The sequence below is a fragment of the Macaca mulatta genome, chromosome 1 (assembly GCF_049350105.2).
Source record: "Macaca mulatta isolate MMU2019108-1 chromosome 1, T2T-MMU8v2.0, whole genome shotgun sequence".
Taxonomy (NCBI): Eukaryota; Metazoa; Chordata; class Mammalia; order Primates; family Cercopithecidae; genus Macaca; species Macaca mulatta.
The window spans coordinates 191,973,502-191,995,454 of record NC_133406.1 but is presented as its reverse complement, the minus strand read 5'-3'; the positions used below and the strand labels follow the sequence as shown (position 1 = coordinate 191,995,454).

Here is a 21,953-nt window from a genome sequence, read left to right as displayed (position 1 = left end):
TGGTCTGGGTGCTCAGTCCCTAGTAATTACTGTCTAATTACCAGAGATGGGAGTGGAACCCAAAGCTTCAGAATCCTACTTAGTGTCTTTTCTCCTTCACAAAAGTCATAACCGAAATTCTACTACAGGGCACAGTTTCCAACTTTAAAGGAGGCCTTTGCCTCTGCAGGGTAAACAGCTCCTCTACATGCTCCCTGGGGTCCTTGCTTCTTTCCTCTTGTGGCACTTACACACACCAATGACTGGTTTCTTTTCTGCCTTTCCCACTAGAGTGAGCGTTGCTTCAGAGCAGGGACCATTTCTTGTCTCTCTCTATCCCCAGAACACATCATAGTAGATGTGTTGGCAGATGGAAGGAGTGAGGGATGGGGAGAGAGAAGAAAGAAAGGAAGGAAGGAGGGAGAAACGGAGAGAGGGGGGAGCTGAGAAGATGCTAAGTGTTAGAAAGCAACCATTTTATAGCATGATGGATTCATTCAAAGAAATAGCTTGACAGAACAGAATTCATCTTTTTTATGACTGTGACAACACTAATACATTTATTTCCCTTCTGAAATTAACTTTCTAATATTAAAAAAGGTCAAAATGAACTGCAGCCAAATGAGACATTTTGTCATTTTTAACAAATTATACCAAAGCAGACTGTCAGATTAAAGGGGTCACCATTTTGAGGTCTAAACACTGGTGCTGATTGCATAATCAGAGCTAATGCTTGTCAGTCTACCCTTTTCCTGCCCACAAACCTCTAACAGTTGCCTTTGGCCAAAAGGATGAAACTCAAATCTCTCAGTCTGGTATTCTGACGTCCTTTAGAATCTGACCACTTTTCTTTTTTTAATCCATTCCTTCCCCAAAGGGACTCTCTAAACTATGCAGACCCACCTCCTTCCTGGTATTCTCTTCCTACATACTTCTGTTCATGTGATGGCTCTTGTTTTAACTGCATCCCTCCTACCATATGCCCGTGGGGATTCTCTCTACCTTTTTTCTATCCTACCATCCAACCCATGGGCTGGTCCTTATTTCTCAGAATTTGACTTACTGTGGCCTTCAGTCTGCCACTTCTGCCTTGGGGTGGCCCTTGGGCCAACCATGACCATGGCTTGGACGCTTGAATACCCTTTGCTTCTCTTACACCTTGCTCTGCTCTACCCTTCATTCCCTCAGAGACATTTGGGAAAGGTATGGTGGTCTGAGAGGGGACCCGTGTCCAGGTGCTTTGTTAGAAAGGTAAAGGAGGGAAAAGCAAGAGAGATGAGGCTCTACCTTGCCACTCCTGCTCCTCTCTTCCTCTGACTTATCAGTGGGTATGCTCAGCCCTGGGCCACCTAGAGTCAGAAGAACTGAGATTCAATCCTGACTCTGTCTCTTGGGAAAGTTACTTAATATTTTTAGGTCTTAGTTTCTCCATCTGTAAAACAAAACGATAGGCCAGCCATGGTTGCTCACACCTGTAATCCCAGCACTTTGGGAGGCTGAGACAGAAGGATCACTTGAGCTTAGGAGTTCGAGACCAGCCCGGGAAAGATAGTGGGACCCTGTCTCTTAAAACAAAACAAAACAAAACAAAACAATAATCCCTGTCTCACAATGTTGCAATAAGGGTCAAGTGAATGCTTGAATGTGAATATGCTCTGAAAACTATACATCTCTGTGACAAATTAGTGAAAATAGTTATGACAAGACCCATGTGCTAGTGATTCATCCCCAGGGTCTGGAGTGCATGTGCTCCAAGTTCGGTGGAAATCCTGGGTACCTGAGTTTGAGTCTTAGCTCTACAGTAGTACAGTCCCACTGTGTGACCTGGAGCAAGCCATTGCCCTGCCCTGGGCTGAAGTGTTCTCTCTATATGAAGGGTTAGTTTGGAGCACCTCTTTAGTTCACCCAGCTCTGAAGTTTTCTGGCTCCACATAGGGAAAAGTGATCTCTGAGACCCTAGAAGGCCAGAATTACATTATTAATTCAAGGTCGAAAGTAGCCAAGTTGGGGATGTGTACATCCCAGGCTATGGCAACAACCTGTGGATGAACAGGAGACATCCTAAGGTCAAAACCTCTTGCCTGTGTTAGTATTAGCCAGTCCCATTTAAGATCCCAGATCCTAATTTACCTAGCATGCTCAATCTTTGGAGTTCATTCTGGACTTTTCAAACCAATGTTTCTTACAGTGGTGGGGGGAAGAGTGGGGGTATCCAAGGTAATGGAATAGATCTATTTATGATATCATTTTAACCAAAAGATAATGGGGGTAATTCTGAATTTTTGTGCTTAAAAGGTGTCATCATACCAAGAAAAAAAAGGGGGGAAATCAATAGAATTTCTTCTTTCTAGGTTGGGTGCTTTTATGCATTTTAAAGCTAAAACAAGAGACTCTGAGAAACGAGGGGCCTCTGGCTGCTGCTGGGCCCCTGGGGAGCACGCCCACCCTGAGCTGCACTAGGGTCGTGGGCCTTAGTATCAGGCAGATCTGGCTTCCACTTCACGTCCTTTGACTACCAGTTGTGTGACCCTGCAGGTTTCAACTGCTTTTCATTTGTTCCGCCATTCATCTGGCATTTTACTCGTGTATTAGGCTCTATGCTCTGTGCAAGAGAGTGCAGAGGTGACGGAAATAAGAGTTTCATCCCTCAAGAAGTTCACATTAGAGGAGAGAAAACAAGCACATAAACAGATCAGTGTGGTGTGGAGTGATAAATGTGTGCAGCAGGAGAGATTATGGTTGGGGAGGGGCATTCACACAGAGCCTTAGTTTTCTCACCTGAGAAATGGGGATAAAAACGCTCATTTCAAAAGGCTGTTAAACGGACTAGATGAAACAGTGCCTGGCACTTAATGGATGGTTAACAAATAGCAGCATCTTCCCCTTTTCCCCCCGCAGGGTCCTGAAGCCCTGCTTTCATTCACCCCACCCATGCCAGGAGGCCGAGTCACACAGCAAAGATGTCTAATAAAGAACCACCTTAGCAGTTGGAGGGTTTTTCAAGGTTATAGCCTGGAGCTAAACTCTAAGAGGAAAGTTTTCCTCTTGTAACTGGGAGCCTGAGTAAGTCAACCCTCCCGACTGCTGAGTCTGCATAGGTGGTGCCAGGAGTTTAAAGCAAAGCTTTGGCCTTGAAGTGCCCTCTAGGATCAGCCGGTGAGGGCTGCTGTGTAGAGTGGCTCTAGCTGCCAATCAGCGTACAAACTCCGCCTCCAGCCTCTGTGAGAGAAGCCTCGCCCCAAGCCTCTCCTGGTGTCTGGAATCGCCCCGGGAGGATCTAGAGTATCGCATTTACTGATAATTCATTCTAGAAGCATTCTGGCTGTCGTCAGCCCTTAGGGATTATGGTAAGTTGCCCCCAACACACAAATGCACACATACCCAAACCCTCGGAATGAAGGAAATCGGCTTGCCCTCTGAAGGTTAAACCGTAAAATCCACTTGGAATGAATTGAAACTGACAAATGCAGGAAACCCTATGAAAGAAAAGCTTCTGGAACTGGGTTGGTTGTAACCCAATTAAAGATATTAGCACAGCTGTAAAAAGACTTTGTCAAAGATGGGGATGGGGAGTGGCCACAGCATTTGAGCTAATGGCTCAAACTTGCTTCTAATCTGTCCTTATTTATTTACATATTTAAACATTTTTTAAGAGACAGGGTCTCTCTCTGTCTCCCAGGTTGGAGTTCAGTGTCATGATCATAGTTCACTGCAGCCTCCAACAATCCCCACTGAGCTCAAGCAATCCTCCTGCCTAAGCCTCCCTAGTATCTAGGATTACAGGTGCGCACCATCATGCTTGGCTAATTTTTAATTTTTTTTTTGTAGAGACGGGGGCAGTCTCTGTGTTCCCCAGGCTGGTCTTGAACTCCTGGCCTCAAGCAAATCTCCCAAAGTGCTGGGATTATAGGCAAGAGCCACCATGCCTGACCCAGTCTGTCTTTTAAACCCTACTTGCATTGCTATTTCAATAATTAGAGCTATAGCTGTTTTTAAAATGCTAAAGTTTAAAGATGGTGATAATTGGGGATAATGAAATATTATTCAGAAGATCTCTTTGTGAAATTAACATTGAAATAGTAGCTATTGTATATTACTAGGTTTGAGCTGATAATAAATGCTAACATTTATTGGTTGCTTACAATTTACCAGCCTTAAAAAAGACCACACTATATAAGTGCTTAGTGGATTTGTGTGTTTGTGTGTGTGTGTGTGTGTGTGTGTGTGTGTGTGGTGTCTTTTTTAATCCTCACAACACTTCTCTAAGAGATGGTATTACCCCCATTTTGCAGACAGAGCTATGGAGGCTCAGAAAGTTGGGGTGGCAGGTAGAGCCAGAACTGGAGGCTAGAGACAATTTTTTACTTCAGAGTCCTTACTCTTAATCCCTATCAGATTAAAGAGTCTGTCTCAAGTCCTTCTGGCTGACAGGGCAGTGCTGGGAGGCCAAAGACTTAGTTGACTGAGAAGGGTCAAAGTAGGAAATGTGAGGTGTGCTCTAGGGAAGGGATAGGGAGATTCCCTGTTATACTTATAAAGAGGGTGAAGAGTTAGAAACCTTCCTAGGACGTTAGGAGCCTGAATATGGGAAGTCCTCTGGGACAGGAGTTTTGAACAGAGAAGGTAGAGATAAGATGGATGGAAAGAGAGATAGAAGGATGGCTGGTTAGACAGACTGGTGGATAGATGGGTACTGAACCCAGTTTTCTTCTATCATATGGGTTGGGCTGGATTCATGAGGCTTTTATCCTATGGGCTGACCTAGAACCAGGCAATGGACTCTGATGAGTTTGGTTCTGTTTTATAAAATAAAGCTCCTCCTCATATGTGGGTGGCTAGGTACCCTCCTCCTTCCCTAATTTTTTTCTAGTTATAAAGTTAACATATACTTGTGGAAAACTGTTGGAAAATATAAAAAAATATATAAAAAAACAACTTTTTTCTAGTTATAAAGTTAACATATACTTGTGGAAAACTGTTGGAAGAGGAAAAAAAATACCCTAGTACCCAGAAATACCACTGCTAACATCTAGTTTACATCCATTCTTTTTGTGTATGTTTTAAACCTAGTTGTTATATATGTCTTAACATATAATACATATGCAACTTTGTCTTCTGCTTTTTTCCACTGAAAATTATAGCATAAGCATTTTAACAATAACATAAACTCTTCATAAACATCCATTATATGAATGTATCATGATTGACTTAATCAGTTTACCACTGTTAGGCATTTAGATTTTCCTGGGTTTTTCACTATTTATAAATAATTATTCTGTGGCCGTTTTTTTCCCCATAAATCCTTATTCACACTTCAGATTTTTTTAAAGTCTAGGTTTCTAGTACTGCAATTGCTGGCTCAAAGCTTTAAACACAACAATATATTTTAAACCCCAGAAACTCATAGTAAGATTTTTTTCTCTCTCTCTTTTGAATTCTGTGTATTTCTACTCCCTGAAGGATTGTCATCCATGGCTCCCAGGGTCAAGTCCAAGCTTCCTGGGGTCCCACAGGGCTCTCTATGACTTGTCTCTGCCTGCCACCCAACCTTGCCTCCTGCCCCTTCTCCACATGCTCCCCTTGTCCAGTCCAGCAAACCAAACTCCTTATAATTCCCAAGTATGTTCACCTGCCTAATACCTGTGTCCTCACGTATCTGCTCCCTCTGCCTGTGATGCTTCCCCCAGTCTTTGTCTAAAAAAATCCTACTCTTCCTTCAAAGCTCATCTGAGAGGTTACCTCTTCTGGAAAGCCTTGCCTGACCCCTAAGTCCAGTTCACCTGACCCTACTTTACCCACATGGTAGCTGGAGCCGTTGTCTATCATTAACATGTGCTACCCTGTGCTTCAATCATTGGTTGACTTGGTCTGGAGCTCCAGACCAGAAGTTTGCAAACTTTCTATGCTCAAGGAATCTTTCATTCAAATACACTTTTTTTTTTTTTTTTCCAGATGGAGTCTCGCTCTGTCACCCAGGCTAGAGTGTAGTGGCATGATCGCGGCTCACTGCAACCTCCGCCTCCCGGGTTCAAGGGATTCTCATGCCTCAGCCTCCCGAGTAGCTGTGACTACAGGCACCCGCCACCTTACCCAACTAATTTTTGTATTTTTAGTAGAGATGTGGTTTCGCCATGTTGGCCAGGCTGGTCTCAAACTCCTGACCTCTGGTGATCCACCTGCCTTGGCCTCCCAAAGTGCTGGGATTACAGGCGTGAGCCACTGCACCCGGCCTCAAATACACTTCTTATACTAATAATAGTTAAGTTTTTTTGAGAATTATGTGCCTGGCACAATGCCTTAAGTAAGTCACAGGCATCATCTTATTTAATCTTCACAACAAGTCTTTACAAACAAGGACACTGAAGCTCAGAAAGGTTAAGGAACCTGCCCAAGGTATCAAAGTTATTGAGTCAACATTGACTTGAGATTTAAACCTGGGCCTGAGCCTGAGCTCTTAACCACAGACTTATCCTGCTTTGTGTAAAATGGAGAGAAGCCCCTTCAGACCCCTTGCAACTTTTCTAAGAACAGTTTGAAAACCACTGCTGTAATCTAGATCATCAGCTCCTTGAGGGAAGGGACTGTTACTTGCCATTGTGTTCTAGCATACAGTGCTTGCACTCAGGAAATCTTTAATGGGTAAATGAATGACTTTTTCCTTTTGAAGATTACTGTACAGGGAAGATTATGTATACACTTTAGTAGCCTTCAAGTGAAAGCAAGCCTGGAAAGACTTGCTGAGTGGTAGAGCATCAAGGCTCATTGGCCAGAAGGCTGGGCCATACCCAAGCTGATAAGACTTCCCACAGCCAGACACTTGGGACCGGTATAGGAGTTGGGAGATGGGCATTAGGACTTAAAGAAAATAGGGGCAATTTCCTGATAGAAGGTTAAACACTTCAGTTCTTGCTGGAAGGAGTGATTAGCCTGGTCCTTTTCTTATCAGAATTCAGCTCTTTCCACCACAGTAAATAATGGACTAATTAGGCATCTGGCTTACTTGATTTCCCATGGCTAAGGCCGATTTCTGAAGTGCAATATGCTATTTGATGTACTAGAGTGAATTCATCGTGGGCTCGAGAGCCTCTCAACGGCAACAAGCAAAAATAACTCTTGGAGAAGTTCCACATATGCTGAACACAAAACACCCTAAAATGTAACCTGTACTCTGCAGCCTGCTCAGCTGAGTCCCTAATGGGGTAGCAGGCTATATGTAGATCGCAACCTGCTCAGACGGGGGCATGGAAAGGGAGGAGTATATGGGAGGAGTAAGAAATGGATGGGGTGGGTTAACTGGAAAAGTTCCTGGAAGAGATGACCTGGGGTAAACCAGAGTGGTTCGGTAACTGACAAGAGGTTATTGCAGGAGTGTCGGACTACCCACAGAGACTCTTTTTTAGCTCATTTGTGGCCTGGGTAATTGAGTGACCGTGGGACATAGAAAATGGAGAAGCAAGTTTGGTCTAATTTTGAAACCAACGTAAATTGAATAGATATCAGCAGCAGAGAGGGAGCAAAGAAGAAAACTTTAGAATCTGTGGGTTTCTGATGGAGATTCTATGTGGGTGGATTCTAATGCTCCAGAATTTCCAAATTTGTGAGCTTGAGAAGAGATTCCATATGTAAGAGCTCTTTGTGACAGAGGATCAGTGGGGGCAAAATATGAAGGAAAGATTAGTTCATGGAAATACAATACAGTGAGAGAGAATTATGGAGGTTTGAAAGTTGCAAGTGCAATGAATTTCTCTGGGATGTTTCAGTGCTGTCTTGCTGAGAAATGATGGGTCAGATAAGGGAGCTACCAAGATTTCCCTAAACACTCACTGAGTGCCTACTAAGTGTTGGACTCTGACAGAAGATGGAGAAACAAGATGAAAAAGAAACAATTTTTATGTTTGAGCAGCTCAAAGAATAAACGAGGCGACAGGAAAATGATCACTAAAACACAGCATGATTAGCACCTTAACCAGGGGGTTTACCCAGCTCTGTGGGATGCCTGTAGGAATCCAAACAACTGCCCTCTAGAGAGACTGCATTTTGATCAGTCAACTGCTCAAGAGGTTCTCACTGAATTACCAATGAGCATCTGGCCCTGGTCAGGGCAGCAGGGAGGTGAAGGTAGGTCCTTTGCACTGGAGGGGTTTGCAGAAGAACAAAGAAATGAGGGTTCATTGTGGAACAAAGTATACAGGGAACCCTTGAAGATGATGGACTTGGAGGTGGGTTCTAAAGAGTAAGGAGGATTTTGAGAGTGTCACTTGGCTTGGGACATTTTTTTCTGCACTTTACTCAGCGAATTTGTATTTTCACAAGTCTTTTCAGATGTTAATTCCAGGTGTGTGTGTGTGTGTGTGTGTGAGCATGTGACAGTATCTTGCTCTATTGCCCAGGCTGGAGTGCAATGGTGCGATTATAGCTCATTATAGCCAAGAACTCCTGAGCTCAAGGGATCCTCCTGCTGCTGCCTCATAAGTAGCTAAGACTTAAAGGCCTGTACCACCATACCCAACTAATTCATTTTTTCTTTCTCCTTCCTTCCTTCCTTCCTTCCTTCCTTCCTTCCTTCCTTCCTTCCTTCCTTCCTTCCTTCCTTCCTTCCCTCCTTCCTTCCTTCCTCTTTCTCTCTCACTCTCTCTTTCTTTCTCTTTCTCTCTTTCCCTCTCTGTCTCTCTTTCTTTCTTTTTTATTGTCTACAGATGGGGTCTCACTTTGTTGCCCAGGCTGGTCTCAAACTCCTGGCCTTAAGTTATCCTCCCACCTTGGCCTCTCAAAATGCTGGAATTACAGTCATGCATTTCCGGGTTTTAATAAGTGATTTTCTTCTTTCCTGCCTGCCTTTTCTCCCTCTCTCCCGGGACACATTCATTGAGGGCCTGTCCCCTGTGCTGGGTGTTGGGGATATAAAAATGACTAATGCTAAGGCTAAGACCTTAATAGAGTTACAGTGTATAGTGGAGTATGGGAGCTGGGCTGGGGGACAGTGAGGTAAGTGCTGCAATAGCCAGGTGTGTAAAGTCTATTCTCATATACCTGCTACTAAAGGTTATATATATGCATATTATCTATTCTTAACAGAAATTCCAGAAGACGGGCATTGCCATTCTCAATTTACAAATAGGGGAACTGAGGCATAAAGAGTTTAATGGGCTGGACTCAAAAAGAACCTTCTAGAAACTCTACATTTGAAGTAATATATGTCTAGTTAGTAGTTGAGAGGTATCCGGAGTGTTTTGGGATGAAAAGGTGTTACAAAAATTGAAGGAGACAACCTGCTGGACAGGAATATTACTCAGAAGCATGAAATCCATCTCTACCCTGCTTTCTGCTGGAGTCAAAGTGAAAATCTAGACTTAGAAAAACCATGTCTTTTATCACAGGTGGGAGAAGTTGCCCTTCAGAAAAGTAATGACTTCTCTTAAAATTCCTTAAAGTTTCATAAACCATCTCAAACTGTTGTAGGGAAAACCGTAAAAATTTCATGAATCCAAAGCACCCTGTGTTCTCAGAGCCCCCTGTACAATATCACATTTACTTCAAGTCTTTATTTCCATATTGAACCTTTCACCTCAGTGGCTATTTACTGATTTCCTGGGGCATGTGGGTAGGAGTGGAAAACTATTTGAGCAGACCTAAGTGTGCAATCCATGGTGCTGGTGTGGGTGCTTTAATCTATCCCTCATGGCACCTCCAGCAGCTGGCTGCTGTCTGAACATTTCAACAGGACATTCCTCTCCATGGCAAGAATCCTTCCTCACCTTTATAAAACACTTTACATTCACATATTTTGGATCTTGCTCTACGACTGGTGAGGTAGGCAGGTCAGAGATTTTTCTTCTCTTTTAGCAGATGGGCACACTGAGGCTTTGGAAACTAATGTTTATGGAGTATCTGCTTTGTACTAAGCACCTTCATTAAGCATCCAATCAGTCTATCCTTGGTAGCAGCCAAGACTTTTGTGCCTTGTGGAAGTTCTGCCCATCAGTGGATCAAGAGCTATACTCAACAGACATCTCTACAATGGCACAGAAAGCTGGAGACAGAGGGGCTCTTTGGAGACCAATCTTCAACCTCTACAAGGTATAGACAAGGTGGAAAGTAAAGTCCCAGAGAGGCTAAGAGACTCACCTATGAGCACCAAGAAAATGAGTGGTTCAGCCACCCTGGCGGAGGACTTCGTATCCCAGCCCCATTTACTGCCACACAGTTTCAGCTGCTCCCTGCAGGGAACCTCTGGGATAATCCAGTCAGGAGACATGGGGATGGAACAAAGGTTTGGGGACCCACAGCCTAGTTCCCAGAGTTGCTAAGGCCTCAGTGACATAGTCTGCAAGTGCCCTAGGGATGTGATTTTTAACAGGGCTGGTTCTATCTTTTCCTAGGGAGTGATAAACATCCTACCATAGGGGGTAAAGAATTACCTCACCCAGAATGCCATGGCTATGGTCTCCTGTCCTCCTAGTTTATTTCTGAGTGTGTACGTGGGGTGTATGAGGGGTACCCTTTACCTCTCACCCTCCACAAAGTGGGTTTACTCCTTCCACAAAAAGCATCTCCTCCAGGCCCATGGACTCGAAAGCCTGTCAGGTACGGACACTCGCGTCCCTTGGTTCCTAGTGAGGAGCTGCCATCTGAGGGCCTTCTAGCCTGGCCACCCAGTGGGACCTCTGCTTCCCCTGAGAACAGACCTCGGTTTAATTGAATGGTGAAACTGTGCTGTGTGTTTTTGTATGTCTCCTTGGTGTAATTATGTAGAACTGCATACTTGTTTATGTGCCTGTTTTTATTTACCATGTTTATGTTTTTATGTATACGTATTTTCTGTTTGATTTGTGAATGTATGTGTTTTCTGCATATGGCTATGTTGCGTGCGTGTGTGTGTGTGTATCTGTGTGTGTATTTTGTGGGTTGGTGTGAATGAGTGCTGGTTCTGTGTGTGTTATTTGACCATGTCACCAGCTGCTCTGTTTGTCAAGTAAATGTGTTATAATTTATTTATTTATTTGACAGAAAGAGAGCAGCTTATCTTAAGGACTGCAGGAGGCAAGAAAAGAAAAGAAAAGGAAAAAAAGCCAGCCCCGTGTTGCTCTATTTTAAAAACTGCTCTGCGTTGTTATGGCAGCTAATTTTCCTTAAATGATTTAAGGAAACAGATCTGTCTAAAAGAGCTGCAGCCAAGTTGTTATAGCAACACAGGCAGCAGCTGAGGAGGGCCTTTCTCCTCTAGTAAACGGGGGAAAATCACCTCGGAGTGTAGAAACCTCTCAAAATAGCAACTTTGGGTTCTGAGGGACTCAGGAGGTAAAGGAAAGGGCTGGTGGAAACCCATTCACCGCCCCAGACAGACCCTGGGGGGTTCTTCTTAGCAACAGCCTTTTCACTTGAGTTGGGATCTCATCATTCTTCACCTGGACTATGGCAATAAGCACCTACCTGGTCTCCCTTCTTCCCACGTAGTCTCACCTCCTTTGACCCAGTCTCCACACTGCAGCCTTAGTAATTTTCTAAAGCATGCATTGTTTATTCATCTGTGAATTCATCATTCAGCAGAATATTCTCTACAGTGCCGGGTTCTGTGCTAGGTCCTGGGAGTACAGAAAGGTACTGAATGAAATGAATAGGGCATGTTTTTGAACAGTATGCCAGGGAACACTAGCCTTTATTCTAGAAGTAATGCAGGACCACTGAAAGAATTTAAAGCAGGGAAGACAGACCCAGGTGGATTTAAATTTTAGAATGACTCCAAGATTTCTAGATTGAAGAATCGAGTGGCTGGAAATGTTTTTCATTGATCTCTCTTTCCCTTGCTCCAGCGTCTTTGAGGACTCTCCACTGACTACTCTGATTTTCAAGACAGAGAGAGGATGTATGCTGGAATATTCCTAACAAGTGGCACTTTGTTTCATTGCTTTGATTTTTTTTTAGTCGTGGTATTTAATTCAATTAAAAATCAATTTAAAAGAGGGCCTGAGACCTTGATTTTAGTAAGAAGAGAGCATTGGGCCATAGGAAGAAGCCAAATGCCTTGGGGCAGTGTTCAAACCCATCCATGGGCTTCCTCAGCCTGCACCTCACATGCCCTCTCACAGCTACCTGTTATAAATCCTGCACACCAAGCCCAGAAGCTGAGGTCTTCCACCCCCGTTCCATTGCTCAGCTTTTCCTGGAATGCCCTCTCCCCTTTCCCTATAACTTCCCTTCTCTCCAAAGCTCAGCCACCTGATGAAGTATTACCAATCTCCAAAGGGCCAGTACAAATGCAGATTTCTCAAAAAAGCTTCCTTGGATCACCCACCCCCCACCCCCACATGGATTAATCTCTTTCAGCCCCATGTTTCCAAAGCACTGTGTTTACTTAATTATAGCACACCTTCCTGACTGCCTGGAATTAAAATTTCATAAGGGTCTGGCCTTCTCATCAGATTGTAAGCTTCTCCTGACCTGGGACTCTGCCCTATTAATCTCTGTAACCTCAGAGATAGCTCAAGAGCCTTGCAAATGGGAACATTGAAAAATGTGTGCTGCAGTCAATTAACTGAGGATTTTAAAGCAAATATTACTTTGTTATTTAGCTTCATCAAACACTGGGTGCCCTGACAAGTACATAGTTAGATGCTAGTGGAGTTGCAGATGGATGGTTCTAGGAAGCCCATTCACATATGGGCTTAGCTTTCTAAAATCATTAACTGGATATAGCTGTGAGAGGAGGGCACTGTCTGTGGCCTTGTGGGTGAGTGACTCTGGTTGTGTGGCTGATTGTGTGATGTGAAGTCACTGTCATACTGTGTGGTGTGTGTGCTAGGAGAAAGCCAAACTCCTGTGGATAGGGGGTAAGCTCTCACCTGAAAGGTAATATCATTTCCGGTGCTAATTAGATCTCAGATCTAAAATCAGAATTGGAAGGAGAGGCCTGGATTACAGCAGAGTTAGAACTGGCTCCCTGGTCTTTACCACCACTAAAGATATCAAAATATCTCAGCGCAGCTCCCCAACAAGATATGGTTAGATGGTGAGGACAGGTTAGGGACTGGGAAGACAAGGGATCTGGGATATGAGTGAGCCCTTGATGGCCATAGAGAGCTAATTTCAATTGGTGGGGGTGGGGGGTAAAATGGGGTAGATACTGAGTCCAGGGCTGAGGCAAGTATGTGAAGATGATCGGAATCCTCTCTCATAGGAATGGGAGTGGGTGATGCCATCTCAGGTTCTATCCCTGGGAGTGCTGGACAATCTCAGCAGGTTGCAGGGAAACCTGTGTCACCAGATCAGAGCCTTCATTAAAGGAGGGCACAGTGATGGTGGCAGTGGGATCAGGGGATATTCTGAGGGAGAGAGAAGATTGGGGAGGGGTCTGTGGTTCAATTCTTCCTTTTATCAGGAAAGTCTTCTAAAACCAAGTCACAGAAGCTCTCGGTTTGCTTCATCATTTGCTCAACGTCTGGTGTCCAGTCTCTGCTGGACACCAGAGACCCTGAGATGAGTTAACCAGACCCTTTCCCTGCGGGACAATCAATCACAACTGGCAAACAGGTGCCAGGCCACAGTGTCCACAGGGAGCTATCATGGGAGTGGAGCATGAAACACTTTATATCTCAGGTCCAGGGCAGTCCTCCTGGTTAAACACTTTGTTTTCAAGATCATCATATAATACCCAATGTCCCCAAGAGGGGTAAGATTTTAGTGAGCACAGGGCTAGGAAAGCAGCCTTTGAAGTCAATGTCATCACTAATACAAGGACAGTAGGCTCCTGCTGCCAGGTTAGAAGCACACAGAAGGGCTCATTCCAGAAGCCTTCCAGTGCGGGCCAGACATACCACTTCAGGTCTACTGTACACTGAGCACCTCTAAAGATGAATGCATCGCTTGGCCCTTACTAACTGTTCCTCCTGGGTTCCCATCTCAGGCAAAGTGCCACACTACTCGGCTACCCAAGTGAAAACCACAGGGATCATGCAAGACTCCTTCCCCTCCCATCAGCCACAGTCACCATGTCCCTTAGGTCTGGCTCCTTATTACTGCTAGACTCCTCTTGTTCCTTTTCAACTCCACAGCAGCAAGCTGTAATGGTCTCACAGTCTCTAGTTCGGCACCATCCAAATCTATTTTTCTAATGGGCACCAGAGGGGTCTCTCTGAAATGCAAACCTAATTTGTCAATTCCCTGCTTAAAGTCCTCAGTGGCTGCCTATTCCCATGAAAATAAAGTCCAGATTGCTCCCTGTGTCGCAACTACCCCTTCTGTCTGCCCCTGGTACCAGCCACACTGAATGACTTCCAGTCTCCTGAGTAAGCCACCCTCTCAGGGCAGGTGCACATGCTGTTTCCTCTGCCTGGAAAGTCCTCCCTGACCTGAGCATCCCTCATGTATCAGCTCAGGTGTTGCCTCCTGGGTTGGGCTCCCACAACCCCTGTGCTTCACTCTATAAATGCATCTAGAATAACTGTCTGTAAATGTCTGTCTCCACCAGGCTGCGAACTCCTCGGCACCCAGCACAGGGCCTGAAGGAATGACAGTTGATGTTGGAGGGTCTCGCTGATTCTCTGCTTGTTGATTCTGTAGGCAGAAGGCAATCTAGACAGGAGGAGTGAGGCTGTGCATTTAGAAACAAGCCCAGACGTTGTCCTGGAAGTTCAGATAGTTCAGGGTTGAGTGACTATGTATGTGATACTGAAGTTCAGGAGCAGAAATGCACTTAAAGCTGTTAGGGCAGATGCCTCAGGGCACTGCATTGTTTGCAACTGGGCACAAAGATGTCTGAAGTCAAATGTGAATTTAAATCAGATCCAGGTAATGGTTGTTGAGGGTCTGCTACACACCAGCACTGTGCTAGGTGTTTTTGCATTATTATTATTATTATTGTTTTTTGAGACGGAGTCTTGATCTGTCACTCAGGCTGCAGTACAGTGGCACGATGTTGCACTGCAACCTCTGTCTCCCAGGTTTAGGCAATTCTCCTGCCTCAGCCCCCCGAATAGCTGGGATTACAGGCATGTGCCACCCCACCTGGCTAATTTTTTTGTGTGTTTTTAGTAAAGACCAGGTTTTGCCATGTTGGTCAGGCTGGTCTTGAACTCCTGACCTCAGGTGATCCGCCTGCCTCGGCTTCCCAAAGTGCTGGGATTATAGGCGTGAGCCACCGCGTGTGGCCTCACATCATTTTTAACTAGAGAGAGTGTATAATTTATCATCCAAATCAGAACAGTTTTGAGAGTGAAAAGAGGACGTTGTTAAAAGATACTCCAGGACAACAGGTGTAAACCAGAACTGCCCCAGGAAAGCCAAGACTTATGACCATTCTACCTAGAAGTCATACTTTGTGCTTTGTTCTTGGTAGCCCCTGACACATCTTATAAATATATATTTATCAGTATTTACTTGTTTAAAGTCTATTTCCCCACTGTATTGCAAGAGTTGGGGTTTTTCTTTTTCACTACTAGAACCTCAGTGCACATAGAAAACCCATATATAAATAAATATTTGTGTAAAGAAGAAAGGAAAAAGTGGAGTAAAAGATTGAGTGAGGAAAGAGAGAGTGGGGAAGAGAGGAAGGAACCAAGGGAGCTGGGATCCTCTTCCAGGCCAGCTTGACTCCTATATTAGTGCTCCACGCCCTTGCTTGAGGCATAAATGAGTAGCCTTTCAGTAAGAAAATGGCTTATACAACTAACTCAGTGCCCAAGATGTACTTACTAAGATCTAACCAGCTGATGATCAATGTATTCATGACGCAAATCATTTCCTAATATCTCTGTAACTCACTCCGGCTGGATCTGTGTTTTGCAGCATGAACGAGCGCCCAGTTGTTTGTGAGTAAATCAATAATTAATGACAGCAATGGCATGCTGAAGCCTTTTCCTCTGTAGCAACCCTAACCTACTTCCCTTGTGTTCCTCCCCCAGGCTGCCCCCAAACTCCCATTTCTCTCTTTGGGGATTTATCTAAAATACCACTTTGTTCAATGGTTTCCACTCTGTCACTCTTTCTGGTCCAATGTCATTTTTATGTTTTTTTTGGTTTGTTTTTCACTGTGCCTCACCATCCTACCTGGGAATAATTGTTTTGCATCTATAAGCCATATTGCATTTGGCATAATAGGATTTTCTGTGTTCAATCCAATTTAACTCAACATGCAGTTATTGAATATCTATTATCAGCCAGATCAGGAAAAAAAATGTAGGAGCTTGTTCTCCTTGAGAAGGAAGTATTGTGATTCTATCAGGGAAACTGCAGTCAACACGGAAGCCTGGGAGGGCAGAATTCTGCAGACTACAGATACTTCCTGAGAAAATCAGAAGCAGCTTCTCTCTGCAAGGAAAGCTGATCAGGATGACATTGAGAGGTCAGGGGCAAGTTCGTGTCTGTAAGAACTAGAAGACAGTGGGGTTTCAAAGCTTAGAGAAAGGCAGCAAACCATAATCATTCTATCTCTGCATATGGATTTGGTGAGCACAGTTCACACCTTCTTTTATAGACAAAGAAGGATGAGCTGGGGAAGAAGGCAAATATCCTAGAGTTATGGTTATGCAAGCCATGACACAAAAGGTATACTGTGAAAGGACCTAGGAAAGCAAAATTCACATAGGAGGGCCAAGATAACAGTTGAGTTTCATAGCCAAGAAAATTACATTGCACCTCAGGACTGACTTTTTCATTAATCCCTGCTCTAATATATGCATTTGTTTTTAAGCACAAATGCTTAATCTGATCAATACCTGTGTTGCTCTTTAATTCAGGAAAGTTTCACTGGGATCCTCAATGAGGGTAAGCAGAATGGGTTACATTGGTACATCTCTGAAGTACCCCAACTGTGTGACCTTTGTTGTCTTAGCAATCACCATCTCTCACCTGACAGCAGTCATGGGCCATAAAAATCAGTCACTGAAGTTGGAAGGGACTCAAATGGAATTTCACTAGAATGTCTTCCAACAGTTGAGTCTCCTCTGTACATCCTTTTGGACTAAAAGTTGAACACTTTTAGTAAAGCAAAGCTCACAGCTCACATACACACACTCCATTCTCAAGCAGCTATAGTCATTAAACAGTTCTATTTCTCTACCTCTTCCCATATCCCCAACCTGAAAAAAGGTCTGTCCCACCCATTCTGCGATAGCTCTTTAGAGACAGAATACTGTAGTTTGCTTCATTTCTCTAAGCTATGAAACTCTGCTGTCTTCTCCTATTTCTTACAAACAAGAACTTGCCCCAGGGAGCAAACTTGGTGTGGACACCCATTGCTCTATCTGCCTATGTCCCCTTCTTTCTTCTGAAATGGTAGGCCCTCTTTTCTGAAAACAGGTACCAACCCACCCTCCAACTCCAACCATGTGGTTCCAGAGAGGCTGCCTTGTCCTTGCATATTCTTTCTCCTGAGCCAGAACTGACTTGCCCAGAAGGGGGCACGTCCTCCCAACTAGGTCAATCACAATCCTTTTGGAACTGGAACTGGAAAATGAGCATAAGTTACTGTAGTGTTGAGAACCTTTGGATGCGACACTCACCAGTCATGTTCCCAATGTGTAGAAGAAGCCAGTTTACAGTCTTCAATTGCGTGACATGCCCTTGGTATTCTTCTAATACATTCTCTACTTTGCTTATACTAATTCAAGTTGTATTTCTTTAGCTTGTAACCAAAGATCCTTGACAAATATAGATACACTCCAATATATTTCCTTTAACCCACCAGGCCTCCACAACTGAATCCACTATTTGTAAGAGGTTGCAGGAAAAGAGATTGGGAGAAAGTCCTTGGGTCTGTTGGACTCAGAGAAGAGCAGGCCTAGTGCCTCCCTGGTTTTAGCTATGTATTCCTAATTTGCAACTTCTAGTGGACTTTCCCAATACAACGCTTCCCTTTCCCAGATCAAGCCATAGATCAGCAGCTGTGGAGGGCATTCAGTTACTTACTGGGTCGTTGTACATCTGGACGATGAGTTGTTTCACTCCATGCAGGGTAGGGTGGACCCATGGAGAGGGATCCAGCCAGTGACGATTCAGATCAAACCCCATCAGAGAACACCTAGGCAGTACCCAAAGTAAGAGTCAATATAGACAGGACAAGCTGAGCTTCTCACTTGTCAAAATATGCTTAGGAGTAGGAGCAGTGATTATGTCACTTACCTAGCATTTATCATTTTCTAGAGACAGTTCTAAGTACTTTATATGAGTTAATCCATTCAGTGCCATCAACAACCCTGTGAGGTCACTACTATTGCAATTCCCACTTTACAGAGGAAGAAACTGAGTCACAGAGAGATTCCAAAGTATTTCTGTGGTTTAGCCTCATGTCAGCATCCATAGACACATGACCCATAGACACATATGCACATCTCCACACTGCAGCTGAGAAAAATGCTCAGGCCAAAACTACTGGTGTTCCCATTATGCCTCTTTGCTCACACCTATAGCTAATCCATTGTCTCCACCTTCAAAATACATCATAACCCAACACCTTTTTACCACTTCCTCTGGTATCACCTTAAGTGTGGGCCAAGGCCCAGAGAATTGTAATCATATTTTACCTGGTCTTCTTGTCTTCTTCTTGTCTCCTCCCACCTCACCTCCCATGACAGTGTACAGCAGAAGACTGGAGATTTCCAGAAATTTTAGACTTGGACTTGGATTCAAGTTCTCCAGTTACATAGGGTTATGTTCTTTCCATTCCTTTGCTGAGCCTGAGAGCCAGTTGCATGTGTGGATTTGAGGAGACCAGGGCATAAGCCTTCTCTTTTCAAATGTCTCTTTCCTCAATGCCCCTGGAGGGACTGGGAGAACCCCATTTCTTATCACTATGCTACTTTTGTCTCAGTGAGAACCAGAGGAGAATAATGTGGAAACTTCCAGGAACATCCTTTTGCTCCACATTCAGATTTTCACTAGCGTCTTGCCTAGCCTCTCTGGCAAGTCCATCCCTCGTGAGTGTGGGATAATGCCCCCAGGGTATGCAGAGGAGATATCACTGAGTTCAGGTCCCCTGCTCTGCTGATGGTGTACTATGTGACCCTGGGCAAGTCCCTTGTTCTCTCAAGGCCTAAATTTCCCCCAGCTACAAGTAGAGAAGGAGCTTCCACAAATGGACCACAAGCTTTTCAAGAACCTCTTTCATCATGGACTGCACTCTTCCTACCCCACATCCTCAGTGGAGAGGAGCGCACAAACAAATGTTCTCTGTGTTCCAGGATTTCCATAAGAGCAGTGATGCCTAGATATCAACCATTCTCTCTGCTTTAAACAGAGGGGATCACTGATGCTCACCTTCTAGGCCAGCAAGTTACCTCCTGACCTTGAACTTGCAAAGGGGTCCCGTTTTCATTTGCCATTACAACCTGAGCATTTTTCTTTGTTAGTAAACTCTTTGTAACTAGCATTGTAATAGTGTTATAATATGACATATTATCCCATTATATGAACCCCCATAATTCATTTAGCCATTTCCCCACTGTGGCACATTTATTTTGTTTTCAATGCTGCACTGTTTTCAAAATGCACTGATGAATACTCTAATCCCTAAAGTTTTCTCCACATTTCAGAATTTTTTTCTTAGAACAGTTTCCAGAAGTCGAATTGCTTGGTAAGAGGTTTGACTGACTATAAAATCACTATTACAAATGAAAAATGGTCCTCAACATAGAAAGCAAAAAAGAAAAAAAGTAACATCACCTTCCTGTCACTCAAATATAACTCCTGTTAGCCTTTGATGTAGTTCCTGCCATCTTTTCTTTCTGAGCTTATAGTGGTAAGTGCAGCAGTAGTTAACATTTAAGAAGTGCTTACTATGTGACTTTACACGAATTATCTCATTTCATTTTCACTTTTATCTCATAAAAGCCCTGTATTACCATTTTACAGAGGAGAAAACAAAGGCTTAGAAAATGTAAATAACTTTCTCTAAGGTCACTGAGCTACTATGTAATGGAGTTAGAATTTGAGCTCAGGTTAACCTGATTCTCAGAGTCCAAAATCTTACCAATTGCTCTCCTTACTCTGCTCTCCCCGGACTACACTAGATTGTCTTTCAGAAAGGAAACATTCATTGCTGTGACTAGTGCCTTGATCTACAGACATATCCATGCAGTTCTTAAATATTCTTATCTGAAGTATTGCTACTCATGAAAGTGATTAAGGACAGACAGAGAGAGCCTCACAGCCACACTCATCTGAAACCTGCTCAGGGTAATTTGGCCAGCATATGGAGGAGCAGGCTTCAAACCCAGGACTGTCCAGCTTTAATGTCTATGCTCTTCCAGGGAACAAACAGTTTAAGCAAGCTGTCTGCTTTTGAGAATGTATGAGTAAATTAAGGAGGAGAGACTGGTTTAGGGAACAAGGATGAGGCAAGTGTTAAATATAGCAATTCATCACGGTTTTATTAAGAACCTTCTACACACCAAGCTCCATGGTAGTGTTGCTGGGATGGAGTGATTGATAAGAGATGTTCTCTAACCTCAAGAAATGTATAATCCAGCAGGAGGAAGAAGATAAGCTTACAGGTTTATATCAATTTATAATGCAGGATAATATTGTGAGTATTAAATGAGCTAATGCATAGGTTTTGGTACATAATAGTAACTCAAAAATGCTGTATTGTTGTTTTTATTGTACTGTATTATTATTTTATACTATGTCCTATGTGAATGGAATGGACTAATAGTTTCACAGTCCATAGGATGCTGGAATGGGCAGCAGTGGTCAGGGATGACCTCTTCTCTTCCTTGGGTCTGGAATTAGGCAGATCTGAGTTCAAATCCATGCTCTGTTCCCTCCCAAGTGTAGGAGGCATTTGTCCATGTTCTTTGGGGAATGCTCAGCATCTAACACTGTTACTAGATGGGGGGTTGGGTGGGGTGAGTTTGCTCCTCATCATTACAAGATGAGGCCGTGATTGTGCCCTACCTCCCTGCATGGAAGCCAGCCAGATTCCACCTCTTTGTTCCCCGGCAGCCATGGCAGCAATAGGAAATCCGGGCTCAGGCACCAGCCACTCCTGCCCAGGATGTAAACTTGGGACTGGGTGATGTGAGGCAGCAGGGAGTGCTGTGCAGCAGTGCTACTGTGGAACAGAGGCAGAGTATTCTGACTCTTCAGAGCTGCTCAGTTAATTGCTCTGGTTTTCAAGTCTGGCTACCAGTTTTTACGTGATTCTGTAAGCCCCTTCGTATAAATTCCCTTTTTGCTTAAGTGGCTAGAGTCAGTCCTTGTTAACTTTAGCTGAAGGCATCCCTAATCAGATGGCCCTATGAAATAATTCATAGAAAATTCTGGCAGGCCCCTATATTGTCCACTTCCCAATGGCTGCTCAACAAACAGAGGGAATCATTGGTCTGGCTGCTGTGCTCACAGAGCTTTTCCAGCCCTCACTGAGCATCTAAATATTTAGAAAGGTATATTACCCTTGCCAACAGGACGTAATCATAAAACAACTGTATCCTTAGACGTACTTACTTATGTGCCTCTCCTCTGCCCCCAAATAGGAATGTCCTCAGCACTGTCTTGGGCAGGTCACCAGCTTGCTCTAGGACACCTCTATGACCTAAAACTCACTACCTTTCCAGTTAGCTTATCTCATTCTTGAATCTTCCATTAGAAAATTCTTTTTTCCTTTTTAGCTGAATGTGTCTCCCAGTCACTTCCTCCATCCTTCTCAGTCTTGCCCCATGGAGTTGCACAGAACAACAGGGTTATACTGTGGGGACCAGCGGCTTTGGGACTTACAGTTATGTTTAAGTTCTGGCTGTGTTCCTTACCAGCTGTGTGATCTTTTTTAAATTTCTTTTTTTGAAATGCACCTCTAGGCTTCTGTTTTATCATAGGTATAAAGAGGATAACCACTCTGACTTTCTGGATTGCATACATGAACATACATGTCTGTAAGTGCACCAGCAGAATTATCAGAAAAACATAAACATTGAACAAATGATAGCCAGTGATGACAGTGAAGTGGTGATAATGGTAGCACTGCTGCAATTGTCTAAACTTAAATA

At 43.8% G+C, this 21,953-nt stretch overlaps 1 protein-coding gene across 7 annotated transcripts in view; it reads right to left on the bottom strand.

The window, feature by feature from the left end:
• The window catches only part of BEND5 (BEN domain containing 5), a 1,441,067-nt gene that overhangs the window by 87,255 nt on the left and 1,331,859 nt on the right, over window positions 1–21,953 (bottom strand). For all 7 annotated transcript variants that reach the window (XM_077991613.1, XM_015139247.3, XM_077991622.1 and 4 more), the window contains one exon: window positions 17,881–17,992. In XM_077991613.1, coding sequence (XP_077847739.1) covers window positions 17,881–17,992 — 112 coding nt within the window. The remainder of the gene's footprint in view (window positions 1–17,880; window positions 17,993–21,953) is intronic.